Here is a 16,949-nt window from a genome sequence, read left to right as displayed (position 1 = left end):
TGCACAAGCAAGAGCTCCCACACCATCACATCGGAGGGAAACAGTCGGAAGAATCAGAGAAGAAAGTGACAAATGGGTGGAAATTCCAGTCCAGCGGCCCGAAACTTCTCTCCACACACCGACCTCTCTTGCTGAGGCTGGTGCCCTCCAGGCGGTAGCCTGCCTTGTCTGCAGCGGCCACCAAGGCCTGGGCAAAGCTGCAGTGGGTAAAAATGGAGCCGTCGGACGAGCTGCCCAGACTGGACCTGTGGCTGGAGAAATTACGCTCGTCCTCGGAGGCTGAGCCCCACCCGTTCACCATGGACCCTGTGGAGCACCGCATGTTTAAGCAAGCGCGTCTGATTCGGACAGCTGAGCCCTTAAAGGCATTCTTGATAGTTTTTTGATACACAAATGCGTGGAGGATCTTGAAAAAGTTGTTGCAGGTAAGAACAAGCTGCGGTTTAATGGTTTTGCTATTCCTTTCTGCTGCAGGGCGTCGCTGCATTCGCAGGCGAGGCCTTTTGTGCGGCTTCGCTCTGGCCTGTCCCGTTTCATTCATCTGAGCACAAAACCCCTCAGAACAAGCTCTGCAGACCCGCGATGGAGCGCACACGAGAGGACGAGCAGGACTGAGATCAACTGGGTTTGCTTTTCTTTGATACATAACGACGAGTGCACCTGCGTGGAGCAGAATCGCCTCTGAAAAAAGCGCCTCGGGCGACACAGACAAAGCAACGCTTTAAATCAAGCACCTGGCAGCGCGCACCTGTTTAAAAAAGCACATTAGACACCTTTGTGTCGTCACTTTTAAGATGGTTAAAAGATAAGAGATTAAATAAACAGTGCTAAACATTTCTCTATGCTCCTTTCTCCCTTCACAAAGCTTTGCCAGCACTTGAAATATAAAAAACCAACGGTCGGCCAATAAAAATACACCACTTTGGCAAGCAGGAAACCCACACAGCAGTCTGCTAATGTGGCAGATTTCAGTGGGACTGGCTTGGAATTCTTTGTCCGAGTGGCGAACACCCAAGTGCGCTTTGTTCATACGCTCGGTTTCCAGCATCGGAGCGACAAAATATCTCACTCGGAATGTTGCATAGGCGACATTTGAAACTGGCTCCCGCTGAAGGAGGCTAATCACGGGTTTGCTCGGCTCTCCTCTTTATTCTCACCCGTGCGCTTCAGCGAGCTGCCTACGTTATCGCAGGGCTTCAGAGAATTTCACCTACGACGGCTGAAGTTGCGACAGATTTTCGCTCCCACTGCAGTAAAGTTCCCTGAGATTAATGGAAAATGGAAAATATAATCCTGTACAAGGCAGAGAAATCCTCACACAACCCACTTCTGACGGCGCCAACACAAATCCACCACCGTAGCTACTCCCTCCTACTGCCCTCCATCTTACCAAGCAATTTTCAGAATTTTTTCTTTTTCTAATTTTCTGGGAGACTTTTCTTTCTCTCTCTCTCTCTCCCAGGGAGAAAAGACAGCAATTCCGCTGGGCCCATTCCGCCCGCGAAGAATAGAGCCGATATTGAAGTGCGAGCCGCGCCAGCCAAAGCACCGGCTGAGGCTTCCAGCTCCACTGGCTCGGCGAAGGAAAACTGCCTCAGCAAATCACATCAGAGAACGACTTTTGAGTCGCACTAACTACCACTTTCCCCTGCTCAGCCCCTATTCTCAGAAATAGCGCTCCAATCAAAGTGTGATCACTCTGACATAATTTGATAAAAATTCAATCTAGCCTTCCTTTTTTGTCGTAGAAATGTGATTTTTTTTGCGCTACAGCTCGGTCCCTTTTATCCTATCATGAGCCAGGCACTTTTAACTCCGCCGTCTGATGCCTCCTCTGCTGCCTCCACTGATGAACGCCAGTAAACCAGAGGTGGTTTGGGGAGCCATAAAACAGCTCAGGATCCCTTCTGCCACTAAAACTGATTTATATAGACAGAAACCCTAATCTGCATGCCATTAGGCAGACAAAAAATAAAAGAAACCCACCCCCCCGACGAGCAGGCGTCTCTACCTGCTGCCAGGAGACGTGACCCCTCTCCTCGCGAACCTGGCAGGGTTTTATGCGAGCGTAATTGCCCAGAACAGCTCAGCTTTCAGCTCACTGTTGGCAAACCCGCCTCGACGCCAGCGTGCCTCAACTTCGCAGGACGTTTGGCGTCCACCTACAGTACCTCCAAGTTTATTTCATGTCTCAGGCTCAGGGGCCACATGGCTGCTCAGTACCCACAACAAAAAAAAAGGTCCGGTGCTCTCAGGGGCCTCTGTAAGGACTGTGAAACAGATCATGATGAAAACAGATCCATTTCCAAATCATTAAACCAAATAAATGAGGAGACTAAACACTCAAAATGGTGGCCACAACACATCACCCCTATCGACCCTCTCTTTCCCTCGCTAACCCCAGATCTGAGACTGTGTTGGGGGTTGTCAAATGATGGGGTGTGAAGCACACTTAGGGCATTGGGGGAGTAAGATAAGAAATAGTGCTGTCTTCAGAGTAATACAGAGGAGGGGTGATGCAGTAGATTAGGGCCCAGTTGCTGCTTTATATTCCTGCAAATGCATCAGCAGCAGCCTGTGTCAGCGTTACCAAAACCACTGTTCCATCATCCTATGGAAAACTGCTCTTTAGGGCTGCCAGTGCACCAACAACTGCTGTCAACCCTCTAATTCTCATTTTTCTCTCATAGCTCCACTCTTTTACCTTAGAATGCACCCTTTTCTGCTCATACTGCAGTTTTCCCACACAGACTCAAGTTGTGTTTATTATCTTAAAGGGGCTTAATCACACTTCATTAGGAGACGTATATCAATAGACTTGGGGTTTGGCTCTCCGGGTTGCGGATGAATCATGAGCCTGGCAGGTATGAGCTCAGCAGCCCGCAGTCCGGCTCCGCCACTTCAATGTCGTGCCCTTCACACGTCCTCCTGACAGACGGCTGTAAAAGTTTTCAGCGCGCAGTAAAAATGGAAATGGTGCCAGCAGTCTGGAAGGGAACGCGCAGCACGTGAAATTCATTTCAAATCTCCTCGGAAAGATATGGGTGGCACCGGCTCTGGCGCCGCACACGAGTTAAATCACAACTGCTTGCCATGCGCCCCCCCCTTCCTTCTCTTAATTTCCCTCTCACTATCCTGTTTAAAATTCATGGACTTTCTTATCTCTTTTTGGAAGTGATAATTGTAATAGCCCAGAGTCTGCCAAAACTGCTTCAAAAACTTGATTGAGGAGCGCACGGTAAGCATGTTCACGTTAAACGGACACTCGGCAGACTGGTTACTAGCATGAACATCACCAACGCTGATCTATTCACTACATATGGATCGCACAGTCACCAGGTTTACCTGTTACAGAGCTGTCCAGGTTGTCCATGCTCGACCCTGGCGTGTGCTCTAAACCCCGAGGATGTCTGGCTCCATAGCCTTCATCTTCCTCCTCGTCATCCTCCTCCTCCTCGTCAGGCAGGTCCGTCTCCAGGTCAGACACCATTGTGCTCGACACATAGCCCACAGGGGGTGCAGGGGGCTGGGGGGGGAGTGAGCCTACCTGCATGTGCCTGGGGACAAGGATGAGTGTCAGACATGCGCTTATATACACGGCTAATCACAAAAAAAGAGCATTTTGCATTTTAGTGGCGGATGAGGGCAAATTAATGCTGTAAGTGGAAGTGTGGAGCTAATTTAAGAGGTCTCTTCATATGTAAATGATGAATAAATGTAGACAATCCCACTAATTCCACGGTTCTGCCTGGATGCTAACACAATGACCTGCTAATTGCTTCCGCAGATCGTACAAAGGCGTGCTCTCCAAGCCAGTAGACACACGGGTGGCAGCCGACTCTGCTGACAGACACGTTTGTTTGAGGAGCAGGACGCCTTTGACGCATTCTGCAGTGGGAATTGGTTGTAATTACTGGCCCTCTGGTGTTGTCAGAGATGCTCTCCAACCAACATAGTCATTACCGGGTGACATGACATCTACTTCCTGACAAGGCTTTTCCTTCTTTTCCCTCCGCTTTGCAATCACGAACGAACGCCGGGCCTCTCCTTCCCTCTGCATGGCCGACAGAATGAAGTATGGCCTTCATCTGACTTGCATGAGAACAACAACAATGGAATGTGCAGCGGGGCATGTGTTGTGTGTGGGGAGGTAAACAACCGTGGGTTAGAAATTGTGTCTCTAAGCAAAATACAGTAGTCGCATAAATGGTGGCGCGGGCCCGTGGAAGTAAAATGATTAATGAGTTTTTCTTCATGGTGACATGAACAATGGTTTAGGGCTAAAACAGGAAAATAGCAGCGAAAGACAGAACGGACAGTCATCAATTACAGGAATACAGATCAAATGTGTTTAAGATGAGAACTGTGCCTTCTACATAAAGGCTAAGCAACCAGTTATGTTTGTGTTACCGTGATTATTTTATGAAATAAGAGGAACGTTGTTTATAGTTGTGGGAAGGGGTAATTCGAATGATTAGATGATAAGACAATGCCAGTTTTGTCCTACCACGTTTGTTTTCCGATGTCCATTTGGTACGCTTTGGTCAGTTCGTCCAAATGGGCCTGGAGCATTGGCTGCATCTCGTCCCGGGGGGACGGGGTGAGGGTGGCCGTGGACTGCTGTCCGAAGGACACGGCAGCCGGGGAGGAGGCCACTCCTCGGACGGGCGGGGTGGGCACCCGCTCCTCTTCCTCCTCCAGCTCGTCCTCCATGCCCTGGTGGAGATACGTCTGCACGGGCATGGCCGGACCCCAGCCGTCGCTCTCGTACCTAGCAGGGGTCGTGCGGCGTGAATATTAGCAAGCTAACTAAATATCTGAATCAACATTTCAAGTCAGTACTCCTGCAACAAGAAAAGTCTTTTGACCTTGTGCAACTTTAATAGGAAGCTTTCTCTCTATCACAGGCCTGAATGGAATTATAGAAGCAGTCAGGCTTCACTTTACTGCCGCGCTTATACATGCTGAAATAATACTGGCAATAAAGAAAATGTTCATTAGAGGAATTTGTCAGCGCACTCTCCGTAGGACATAACTGTTTTAATCTGCCGCCATTAAGAGCAGCCTCAGATTTACAGCGCTCAGGACCCTTCATTTGCCAGATAGCCTATTAAAAGCAGATGACTCGCAGATTGGAAATTGGAGGTAGAGGACGCGGCGCCTACTGGACCAAAGGCAGAGGCGTGCACGTCTACCCCAAATGTGCGGTGCCGTTGCAATAAAGTCTGGTGCTTTAGCATTTTTGCGCTCAATGGTGTGTTACAAATGTGTCAGCTCGAATTAAAAAGCCATGTGCGTCTAAACAAAAGCGGCGACCGACACCGCAACAAGGCTAATCGGAAGTCGGGGAAAGTTTTAAAGTGACCTCATATTTGGTGGAAGATGGCAATCTGTTGGTTTTAACACTCTGTCTGCCCTTCTTCTCTGTGAAACAATGCAATTATGCGTTTCCCCCCACTTTGGAATACAGCAAATAGCTTAATCTGAGACCATCTGTGAGCGTGAGCCGGTGGCAGCAGGAGACTGATCGAACCTTTTTTTTTTCTGAATCATTTTGGGTTTTATTTCATCTGAAATGATGCTGTTTATTTTGAACACTGTGGAGATGGATGCACTTTATATTTGATCTATTCCGGTCTCTTGGGACATTTCCTCTTTCAACTATATCCCTATATTCCAGGCAGACATACCCTCCTCCTTCATGGAGCTCGTTGGGATAATGGTCGATCTCTGTGCCAGGCAGGGGGTGAACAGGCGGAGGGGGCAGGGGAACATTGGCCCAGTTGGACCCATTGGCTTTGCTGGGCTTGGAAGCAGCCTTGGTCTTCTTTTTCTTCCCTCCCTTTCCACCTACACCAGAAAGAAGAAGTGACAGAGTCATTACGAATCAGAAAAGGAAAGAAAATCTATGAAATAATAGGAAGCTGCTCTTACAGATGGACAAACGTGTTCTCTAACTCTATTTAATACAAACATCAGGTTACAGATCCGTTCAGACTCGCCCTTGGAACAACACAGACGTTTTCCAACAACATGTCAGTGGGTGCCTGCCTGTCAGCGCTCACACAGAGAAGCTCAAGGTTACCTGATGAAAAGCTCCCTTTCATTGATTAATTGGTTGAAAAGGCTCAAATCTCCATAGAAACAGGGCAGAATGACGGCAGACGAGGCCGAGGGAGACCTTTGGGCTCCACCCATCCCTCAGTGTCCCCTTTAACACTGGGCTTTAGGGGCTCCCGCTTTGAAATATCTCACTTCACAGCATCATCATAATGAATGGCCCGCGCGGTGTCACCGTGTCCCTAATGGAATTCGCTGAGAGTCTATTACGACTTTCATTTCTTTTATTACGCCGGTGAGCCGCTAACCCCATCCATTTCCACGAGCGTTCCCCCCAACAGCAGATTCGCCGCCGTCCCATCCATCTTTATAATTCTGCCGGCCAGGTCAAGATTTTATACGATTTGGACATCGCAGAAAAAAAACCCTTTCCCCTGTGCGACGCACATTTGGTTTCACTTTCAAGTGTGTTTAAGAGTCGAATCACATACTCAATAAATTCCTAAATATGGATTAAAGGAGCGACATACTGTCGAGTATCTCCAGCTTGCCTTTTGGTTCCAAAATTGGTAATTATTTTATGCTCTTAATTGTGGAGACAAGTATTAATATGCGGCAGATTGCCCCCACCCCCCACTCTACCTCTTAAACCTGGTCGGTAAAAGCCATGTCAACAGCCACGGAGACTAGTAAAAGCAATCCCGGCTGCACTTCTGTGAATATCTTTTTATTTGTCATCTGTTGGTTAGCCTTAGCTGCCAAGTGTCTGTAATCACTTTCTCCAGCGCCACAACAAAATATGCTGCCAATGCTAGCGTAGCGCTAACATAGCGCCGCGCCCTCCAATGTAATCTAATAAACCACATCGACTGAGGCGGAGTAAAAAGCAGATTACTGTCATCGAAACGAGATGTATTGAAATACATTTCTATTGATTTTGAAGGCGGTGTAAAGGAAGGCTCAAAGCAGTCTCATTTTTGGGACGAACAACATCATTTCGAAGATGGGTGAAAAAAAATGGAGGAACTATCTCAAAAAAAGAGATGTGTTGGAGTGAGATTAATAAAGAATGGGAATAATGGAAGAAACAACTGTATGCCCACGGCAGGCAGCGCCACTATAAGTGTAGTTTGAAAGTAATGGGATTTCTAATCGCTCCTCTGGGCCACGCTTGACTTTTACCAATAAATGGTGCGCTGGCATGATTGTTCCATCATCTTTAGTCTCTCCACACAAGACCAGCCATCAATATTGTAAATGAGCCTCTTCAGAGGAAGGATGGTCTGGCACTGAAAGCATAACAGCTCACCCCAAATATGAAAAATACAGAGCGAGACTCGGAGCCGTATGGGATTTAGATGCGAACCCATCTCTACCGATGAAACCGGGCCTCCCTTCAAAAGGGAACTCGGACTAAATATAGACTGGCTGCTGCGTATTTATACCCAAGGTTTGGGCGCTCCCAGCCTATAACTGCAGGGCTGCACAGCCTTCAGCTCTCTTTGTTTTGATTGGGTGCGACAGTGCTGAGGGGAGAAGCCACAGAGCAAAGATCCAGATATAACTCCTGAGTGGGAGAGTCGTTTCCAAAAGGACCTGGAAGTCCCGTGTCATCATTTTTACATCGCGAGCATAAATACACGTTACACAACGGGGTGAAACGCGGCAGCATAGAGACTGCAGCGGCACAGGAGGCTGCACTCAACCTTGCACCTCCAATAACCGTGGAGGTTCAGGGAGTGTGTGTATGTGTGGGGGGAGGGGGGAGGTGAGTCTTTAAGGTCTTCAACTGCTAGAGAAACGACAGAAAACACCGGCTTCCTCTTCTTCCCCGCGCTGAAGCAGGTTTTAATGAGCGGCTTGGTGTCCCCAGTGGAGATGCTGCCATGAAAGCTGCTCTATTTCTGGTCCTTTTCATCCTGTTCTCCTCCTTCAGACATGACATTCATTATTCCTTCCGATCCTCAGAGGGAGGGATGTTAGAACTTCAACACTTCCATCCACAAAAGCCAAGTTAAAGTCTGTACCAGACCTTAACTCCTGGAAATTCTCATCCATTTTTGCCGTATACTAATACTTCATGCTTTATTACAGTTCATATATAAACCACATATAAACCCCTTTAATTTCTCATCCACATTCTGATTTGATCTTTAGAGTCTTCATTGTGTAGTGTTTCGTCTGCGAGCATGCAGCATAAAAGGCTGCTGCTCAGGTAACAATGCTACTTATACTAAAACCTGTACTAAATTTATTCGGTGGGTCCATATTTGCTACCTTGGCTCTGCAAGAAACGGTTTGGAGATGTTTAAACCAATGGATGAAAGGTTCTGCTTTACTCTTTAGTCATTATCCTGACATAAATGACCTTGGGAACCTTTGTCTTAAGGACATTCGGAGAGCAAATGAATGCATTAACTCGACTTTTTAGCCATTTATTTTATGACAGATTACAGTGGGCACAGCTCTTTTTCCAGTATTAATGTACATGGATGTCCAAGAATGTCAGTAACTTTCAGCCTTAAGGGAGGAATCAGCCTGTGAGGCATGGCCCATGACACTTTTCTCCAGCCCACCATGTGACAGGGCATTGAATTAGAGCCCGGTTAAAGCAGTGGCTTGTAACTAGATAAAAGAGGGAGGTGGAGGTGTGGAAAGTGGAAGGGGGCAGGCAGAAGGCTGCGGTGGCATCCTATAAATGACATTGCAATTCTCTGAACACAGGTTATAGTGTAGTCAGCCATCATTAGGAGAAGGGAAGAAAAGGGAGGTATTTTTGCCACTTTACCCAGCCGAGCATCTCTAATGGTGTGTGTGGGTGTGTGTATACAGTCCACTCTGTCTAAAAGACTCCCTCTGCCCCTATTCCCGTCTGTTCACTCATACAGAGACAAAGCTTTTACAAGGGCTGGCAGTAATGGTAGAAACTGGGCCTTAGAACTCCCAGCTATACTCCATCAGAACATGAACAAGTTATTCCTCCTCCGGAATGGGAATGTTCAGTTTTATAAAGCTCCAGTAAACTGTCAACTCCTATTAAACATCACAGCGAGGCGGCACAAGACTAGCTAAAACCATTCCGCAGTTCTATGAGGCTGCAGCCCTGGTGGGAGACCAGGCTCAGAAAATCTCTTGGCTGTCGGGTTAGTGCATGCAAATACCAGATCAATACACCAATTAAGGCTCGAGTCAATCACAGAGTCAGGCGGCAGGGCACCAGAGAGCATCCCAGTTAGCTTCACACGTGTCCCCGCAGCGTGCACCAACCTGAGAGACTGCCGCTTCGCTCAGAGCTGTTGTGAGAGCTGGTGGTGCTGAAATCTTGTGATTGGTTGTGTGGGATTCTATTAGACAATCCGTCGGCCAATCGGTAGTCAGGAATGAAAAGGAGGGCTAAAGTGGAGGGGGAGGGGGAGGGGGGGGTTGAAGGGCAAAAACCACAGTGGCGTCAGGTGTTTGGCAGTAAGCACAAGCACATGCAGACATGCAGTTAAAAAGCATTTAGCAAGCAGGGTAGTATTTGGGATTGGAACATCCGACCCTTCATTCATTTTCATGGTTTGTGCAGCCTGCTGACAAACCGCAGAGCTGTTGCAGGAAATACAATTTTAAAAAAAAATAAACCACTATTTTATTTTCAAAAAAGAGTCAGTCGCAGTCATTTTCGTTCAATATTTGCTGCTTCTCAGACAGATCTTATCAGCACATTATATTTCATGGAGAAAATGGGTGTTTTTTTTTCAGATGTAATCCTTTAAAAAGGCTCTATGAAAAAAAAATTAATCTGTTTTAGATGGTTGGAAAATTAGACCATGAATATTAATAAGGATACAGATGAGGAATACTCATTATACCTACAAAATATGAAACTCCAGTTGGTTAAAAAAATCTGCACTGAATCCACAATAATTACATTTCCTTAAATATTATTTGAGATAAAAATGGATTGGTAATTACTCTGAAATGGAAGACGGAGCGATACCATCGTAAAAATCCCAACTAGAAAATGAATGGATGCTTCTTTTTGGAGGGAAATAACCCAGATGATTTCAAAAAAGAACCTTTCCCATCCTCCATTAATCCTTGTGATACTGAACAGGTTCCAAGTTCCAACATGTAAATATGTAGCGTGTAATCTGGGTTAATTCCCTTTGAGGTCACAGGGAAAAAAAAGAAAACATCATCGGGGAATGCTCATGAGATCACCGGCATTCTCACAACACATCGCTCAGGTCTTCGTCATCGCTTACTGTTGTTGCAGGAGGTCTTCTCGGGCAGGGAGTAGCCTAAGCTGGCCATCTCCTGCTTGGCCTGGAGCGAGGCCTTCCACTGGGGGTCGGGCAGGTCCACGGCCAGCTCATGGATGCTGCTGGAGTGGAGGATCTGGGTGGTGGCGTACGGCGTGGCCTGGGACGTCTGGCCCGGACTGTTGTAGTTGGCTTTGGTGGTGAAGTCTATGCTGCTGTATATGGCTCCGTCGGAGAGCATGGTGCCCGTTTTGTCTCCTTGACCAGATGGGAGATCTGAAGATGAGAGTTTATGGTTCGCGGATCAATTTGGAGCATTTCTTGCATAGTGAACATGAACATATCTGGATCATCCTCGTAAATCAAGCCCCAGGTTCGGCTGCGTGTTGTGCATTGTTCAGAAATGCCGTCGACAGGCTGAGAGGCATAACGCTCTTGTTCTGCATGTGTGTGTGATGCTAGAGGGAGGGAGGGGAGGGAGCTGTGGAGAGAGCGAGCTCGCTCTCTCAGCGATCCGTGGATTGCACGCCCAGTGAAGGGGAGATGATGTAGAGCCGTGGCGGAAGTGTCCGCATCTGCGCCAGTCAAGCTGCGCCTGTCCTTCACGAATGGCTGCTCCAGACCATCCTTCCAAACAGCCACCCACCCCTCTGCCTGTCTCTCCCTCAGCATTCTCTCGCTCTGAAGTATGTGCCATGACACCAGGATGCGCTATTATTCAGCCTGGTGAAGGTGGGGGTCCTGCTAATGCTCAAGCTATCCTCCGATCTGACCTTCAGAATGAATGTTTATGATTGCATATCTAGAAAGAGGGCAGATTTGGACTTTTTTATTTCCCTCTAAACCGGGGTGCTCACCTCCTCGGCCAAAGTTACTGAGGTCATTGGGTCCGCCGGAGCTGCTGTTCACCGGAAGGCTGGTGGCTGGCCAAGAGTCCGCCAACCATGGGTAACCTGGGTCGTTGGCATTCAGCAGGCCTGGCCGACTAAATGGAGACAGGATGAAGTGCCAGATTAAGCTTAAGCTGTGAAATTACATTAAAACCAAAGCTTCTTACGCTAACAGCATCATTAGTCACGGTTCGGTTCGACTCTGCGTCGCTCGATTCACAAACGGGAAAGGAAAAAAGAAAAAGTGTCAGCAATCAGCAGGGAGGCAGCATAGAGACAAATAATTCAGAGGCATGTTCAAATGTTAGCCTGATCACCAGAATGTGTGTTTGTGCGAGATAAGCCCGCCGTGCAGCTAATGAAACACTTCTGAGATAAGGGAAACACTGTACAGATACGTTTCTTCCCCTACAAAGTTGGAATCCCTTCAGGGTAACACGGCTCTTTATCTCTGGGTCGCTCCTGCTGCGTCTTTGTCACATTCCCTGAGTTATTTATGCAAAGGCGCGCCGCAGAGACGCTAACGCATGCATTAGCTGACTGCACACGTGCGCACACGCATGTCCTGCTCTTTTATTTTCCATCGACCCCTCGCGGCGGTGTCCAGACAGTCTAAATCTTATCTGATGAGACATCAGGCCGGGCTCTAACCCTGCCACGGTGCTTCCGCCCACTTGTGGGAGGGCAGGTCCATTTAACAGGTGTTGCGTCTCTCTTCGGGGGACGAGACCCATAAAAATCAACCATTAAGACTTTAACCTGTCACGGGTGACTGCCGGAAGGCCATTAGGTCCACTTTACTGTACAATCACGTCTGAGGCTCGTTTAGCATGGGCCACACAGATGGAAGGAAAAGGGAATTAACATAAATGGCTTTGTTTTTGTGCCAGTTCATCGACACGTTGCATGGAATTAAATGTGAAGAAAGCGTAATCGGCGTGACACAAGCAAATTCAAGCGAGCGCTGCGTTAAAGGTTCCTCAACAAGCATTAAAGCGATTTCGATTCTCTCTGCAAAGAGCATAAAGCACCACAGGTGATGCTGGCACTGTCAGCAACACAGCGCACCCCGCTGTCGGCGCCTGGCTGTGCCGGTGTACCAGGCCACATTTACATGTGTGAGATCTGAGGCGCTAGCAGGCTAGCAGGGCGGCTGCCCGATGGGCCGTTTTGTCTTGGCTCCAGCTTGTGTCGGCTCAGAGCAACCGGAGAACAGCAGAGCCCCGAGGACACGGGCAGGTAATGGGCGCGCTGCAGTCGGTCTCTGCCTCAGCCACAAGTTCTAATGAGGAGCTGCTCTACAGAGGGGCCAAATGAACTGCACGCGGCACGCTACGATCCCTCGATGTGGCTCCCGAATGCCAAAACAGGCCCTCGGGGGAGACAAGTCATTCGAATTGATGGCTGTGCATCAGACAGATGCACTTTTATAGGGTAATACATCTTTCCTTGTCCTTCCTTCCTCTGCCTCTCACTGGCGTCGTATCCTGCTGCCATTATTCTCTCATGTCACACCATCTTTCACCAGCCAGTTTATTTCCTTCATATACCTCCATCTTTTGTTTCCACTTTTGTTTTAACGCCACTCAGAAAACCAATGTTTGTTTGTTTGTTTTCTATTGACTTCTATTGAATCTAAAATATAGAAACATACGATGGATGTACTGTATAATTAAAAAACACTTAAGCCAAATGCCGATGAGGCGGCAGGGGAAACGGGGGCATTGTTTTCAAGTACATCGGTTTTGTTGCCTGGGATAATTAGAGTAAGACTGATTCTCTCTGTGGTGCACACACATTTGTGTGGGGGTGACATGATGGTCCAATGGACACCATGTGATTCATCTCAAGACAGAAAAAAAAAGAAAAAAGAAGTCAACTGCTGACTTTTAATCCCCGAGCAGCTCAGGATGGATGGCAACCTTGGCAGATAAAATTTGATTTGGAGCATTTTGTCTTCCTTCTAGACATTTCAGTTACTTGTGTTGGGGAAGACACCATAAATATTGTCTAAGATGGCCGACAAGCTGCCCATAAATAAGCCAAGTGAGGGATATTAATTCCAGACCAACTGCATAAATCAGGTGTTTATGTTCTGACGGACTACCCAGTTGAACTTAGATCAAAGGTGCTGGCGTTAGTCGACACCTCGGGCAGATTACTTTTTACATTAAAAGAAGATGCCCTGTTTCAACAGTGGGATGCAAGGATGTAAAGGAATCTCCATAGCAACGGTGCTGGTTGAACCTGTTTACTTGCCAGGCACAGCCCATTCTCTCTGCCTCCAGGGGTGAACACGCTTTGCTAAAATATTGATCAGCACCAACATAAAACGTTATTACTACCTCCTAATTACTGCCTCCCTATTGATGGAGATAAGAAATGAGCTCTGATAGGCTTTTATCAATTTCAATCGAGGAGCCAACATCAGATCATCCAGGTCCACCAATCTGCAGCCTATTCATCTTCCATGAATCATTTATTTTGTGATCAATTTACTGCAATGGTTCAGTCAAAGCAATTTGGCAGGAGCCAATGAGGAACTGGAAACAGATGCGGCTTCATTTGCTACTGTCTAATTAATGCAATAAACATCCCGTGTAACAAATGAACACATTCTCCTCTGATACAGCGCTACCATCAGGGCAGATGGGAGCTTGAAACATCTGGGACTTGATGGCGAACGCATCAGACGCTCACGTTAGGAGATCCGCCCGGCGTTCTGTTCCAGCATTTGTGGGGGAAAGAAATGTGGCGGATGCTGCGGAGGACTAAGAATATGACAAATACAGAGTGCAGAGAATGCAGACGTTTCAAATCCCACACGCCGGAGCTAGAAGCAGAATCCCTTATGTGGAAAATTGAAGGGGGAAAAAAAACCCCGAAAAAATTGCTGTAGCATAAAGAAGACGAAAAAAAAGCATCCCAAGTAGCGTAGCTAATTCGATGAGAGCCTGCTGGCAGCTCACAAAACAATACACGCAAAACTGTCTGTGGTGGCATCCAGTCACGGTGAAGGGGGGGGGGGGGGGGAGTGGAACGATAGAAATGCTGGAACAGAGCCATTCCCGAAAGCCCCGAGACGCGAGGGTTCAGAATCAGTCCGCAATCTTTCTGTGAGTGTTTGAGATCTGGAGGCTCTACCTAGTCAGGTGTGATAAGCAGCAGACACAGAAGGCCTGCGGTCTCCAGGGAGACCCTTGAATACCCACAAAGTCTCAGTAACTGGTGTCATTGAGATGTGCCCCAGTCTCTGAAGCCCCCTCTCTCTCGCTCTTTCACCAACGCGCTGAACTGCAGGGGGGGGTTGGGGGGGTGCGAGCAGGGTACCTGCGCACATCTCTCCCCTGGGTAATTATTTTTACATTATTACATGTGCTCAGATCCCAGCCGCCCACATGAGGTGACAGGCAAATTTATCACTCCGGAGGGCCTCTGGGTTGCCTGTAGCCGGCAGCGGAAGATAAATGACAAAATAAAAGCACTCTCTGCTTAAATTGTTTCTGTTAATTCCGTTGAGGAGATTTATGGGTTCATCTATCGATGCATGAACAGAGATGTGGAAGAAATGCATATATGCGCGCGGGGGTTAGCGCGGCAAACGGGTTATCTCCAGTCTATCAGTCATTTGTCGGCGATGGAATCAAGGGAAGTTCAATGTTGACTCGGTGCGTGTCGGAAAAGCAAAAAGGTTTGTTATGAGATGTAATATCGGCAGAATAACTGTGCTTTTTGGCACACTCACCTTCCATTGCTCATCAGACCACCATCGACTCTCTGGAATGTCACTACAGTCAGAAAAAGAGACAAAACAACAGATTTACCATCTATTTAGAATGAATAAACAACCTGGACTACAATCAAAAGACAACATATCTGTGTGAACACAAACGACACAGACGTTCCTCTGCGTCCAATCCTCTCGGAAATTAAAAAAATGAGATTGAGCAGTGATGAGCGCTGCATATTGCTTCGCTTTGCATAAGCGGAGACGTGTCATGTGTTCTTCAAGGACGAGGTGCCTGACGAGAGGCGAAACTCATTTCGTCCCTCTTATTTTGCCGCAGAGTTACGACCGGAGTCGTGATTAAATCTCGGGCAGGAAAAAAATGATTAGAAAAGGCAGGAGGCTCATTAATCATCTTCTGTTTTCTATCCAAGTGTCGGGGATGAGTGACTGATCCGGGTTGCCCAGAAGCCATCCACGGGGCCTGTCTTGATCCGGTGAGCCACAGAGAACAAGTACCGGGACCAGCCGTCGATGGCTGGCAAAGGTCCTAGGCTGCGTTTCATCTCCCTTCACACACCATAATGATAAAGTAGCGCGGAGAGTTTTGGAAATCACCACATACCGGTGATCTGGGGGCTTTTTTTATTGCCCAACAGATCTCTGTAAGTAATTTCACTCATTTGTTCCACATATGGAGATGAAAGAAGGAGGTCAGAGCATTCCTCCGCTCCTTTCTGTTGACTCCACAACAAGCCCGGGCATGAGCCGGAGAGGGGGCTTTTCTGTGGTTGGATGCCGAGAAGCAGATGACAGGGAGAGGAAACTCCCACAATAGATCACAAAAGATGCTAACAGGATGGATTAATTCATCAGCGAGGTTTTCAGAGATCTCTTAATCCAGATTCCTCTGCCATGAGCAGCATTTATGGATGAGAAACGTTATTGGAAACATGCCGAGAGTGATTGTCAGATCGTTTATTTACTGCAACGTTAAAGCAGCTAAATCAAATGAAGTGGATTCAAATATTTCACTGGTAAAAAAAGAAAATAAAGAAAAGCAGACTGTGCTGGAATGCATGAGATAGCCTTGCTATACCTCACATTCCTCTTTGTTTCACCACCAACAAACTTAACCGTTAAAGAATCCTCCAACGCTTGAAAGACGACTTGACAGGAGGAGGAAGTGGAGGCGAGGGGCAAGGCTGTGTGGCGGCGGGGCCTCTGAAGTCCCTATCTGCGCTCAGGCACATTTCCGCTCCGCTGTGGAAGACTTTTATGTTATCCACAGTGACACGGAGGCAGCGCCGTGCCTCTCGCCTCAGCCTCCCAGATAAGCACTTTCCTCGGCATGAATACAGATTATTCCCCTTTAATAAGCATTAAGGTGGGGGGGGGGCATAATCAGCGTATAAAAATTCCATCAAATCTCCTTCCTGCTGGCCGCACGCCCCAACAGCGTAGTGATTTACTCCTCAAGCACTGACAGCTTTAGAAGGCTGAGACAGGATGCCCCTCAATACATCAACTAATTGTCAATACCGAAAGAGCAGCGCTGTAGGACACGGGCTCTAAATACCACCTTACTTTAACTTTAACTCAATAAACGCCGATCCATCTCGCCTTGTTTTTCCCGCCGCTCACTGGATCCCCCTTCATTCTAAAACAAGACCTGTTTCACTGATGTCTCTGTTCCATAACACGTTATCGCAGCTGTTGGGGGCAGAAAGGCCAGAGTTCACTTGGGTTTGTGGCTCCGGGCACCACAGGAACCATATAACCACTTCACCAAAAATGTCAATAAATCAGGGAGACGGAGGAACAGAAAAGAAAGTGCTGACCCGGACCCGTAGCGCAGCAACTCAGCGTAAACAGTGTCTGAGTAATTACGCTGAGTAAATGGCAAAGCTCACTAGAAGGCTAAATAAATTTTGCCAACTTTGTTACTGAGGCGTGTGTGCGTGTGTGATCAATTTTTACAGGAACACAAAAAATATCTCAAGATATGGTGATTAAAAACCTGTG

At 47.5% G+C, this 16,949-nt stretch overlaps 1 protein-coding gene across 19 annotated transcripts in view; it reads right to left on the bottom strand.

Moving 5' to 3' along the window:
• robo2 (roundabout, axon guidance receptor, homolog 2 (Drosophila)) overlaps positions 1–16,949 on the bottom strand; it is a 182,239-nt gene that overhangs the window by 4,848 nt on the left and 160,442 nt on the right. For 9 of the 19 annotated variants that reach the window (XM_057049547.1, XM_057049546.1, XM_057049548.1 and 6 more), the window contains 8 exons: positions 14,943–14,985; positions 11,165–11,292; positions 10,311–10,583; positions 9,328–9,453; positions 5,691–5,850; positions 4,508–4,771; positions 3,346–3,557; positions 124–306 (listed from right to left, as the gene is read on the bottom strand). In XM_057049547.1, the coding sequence (XP_056905527.1) occupies positions 124–306; positions 3,346–3,557; positions 4,508–4,771; positions 5,691–5,850; positions 9,328–9,453; positions 10,311–10,583; positions 11,165–11,292; positions 14,943–14,985 (1,389 nt within the window). The remainder of the gene's footprint in view (positions 1–123; positions 307–3,345; positions 3,558–4,507; positions 4,772–5,690; positions 5,851–9,327; positions 9,454–10,310; positions 10,584–11,164; positions 11,293–14,942; positions 14,986–16,949) is intronic. The other 10 variants (XM_057049557.1, XM_057049560.1, XM_057049561.1 and 7 more) reach the window with 3 other exon arrangements.

The sequence above is a fragment of the Takifugu flavidus genome, chromosome 12, assembly GCF_003711565.1.
Source record: "Takifugu flavidus isolate HTHZ2018 chromosome 12, ASM371156v2, whole genome shotgun sequence".
Lineage (NCBI taxonomy): Eukaryota > Metazoa > Chordata > Actinopteri > Tetraodontiformes > Tetraodontidae > Takifugu > Takifugu flavidus.
This window is presented reverse-complemented; position numbering and strand designations above follow the sequence as displayed.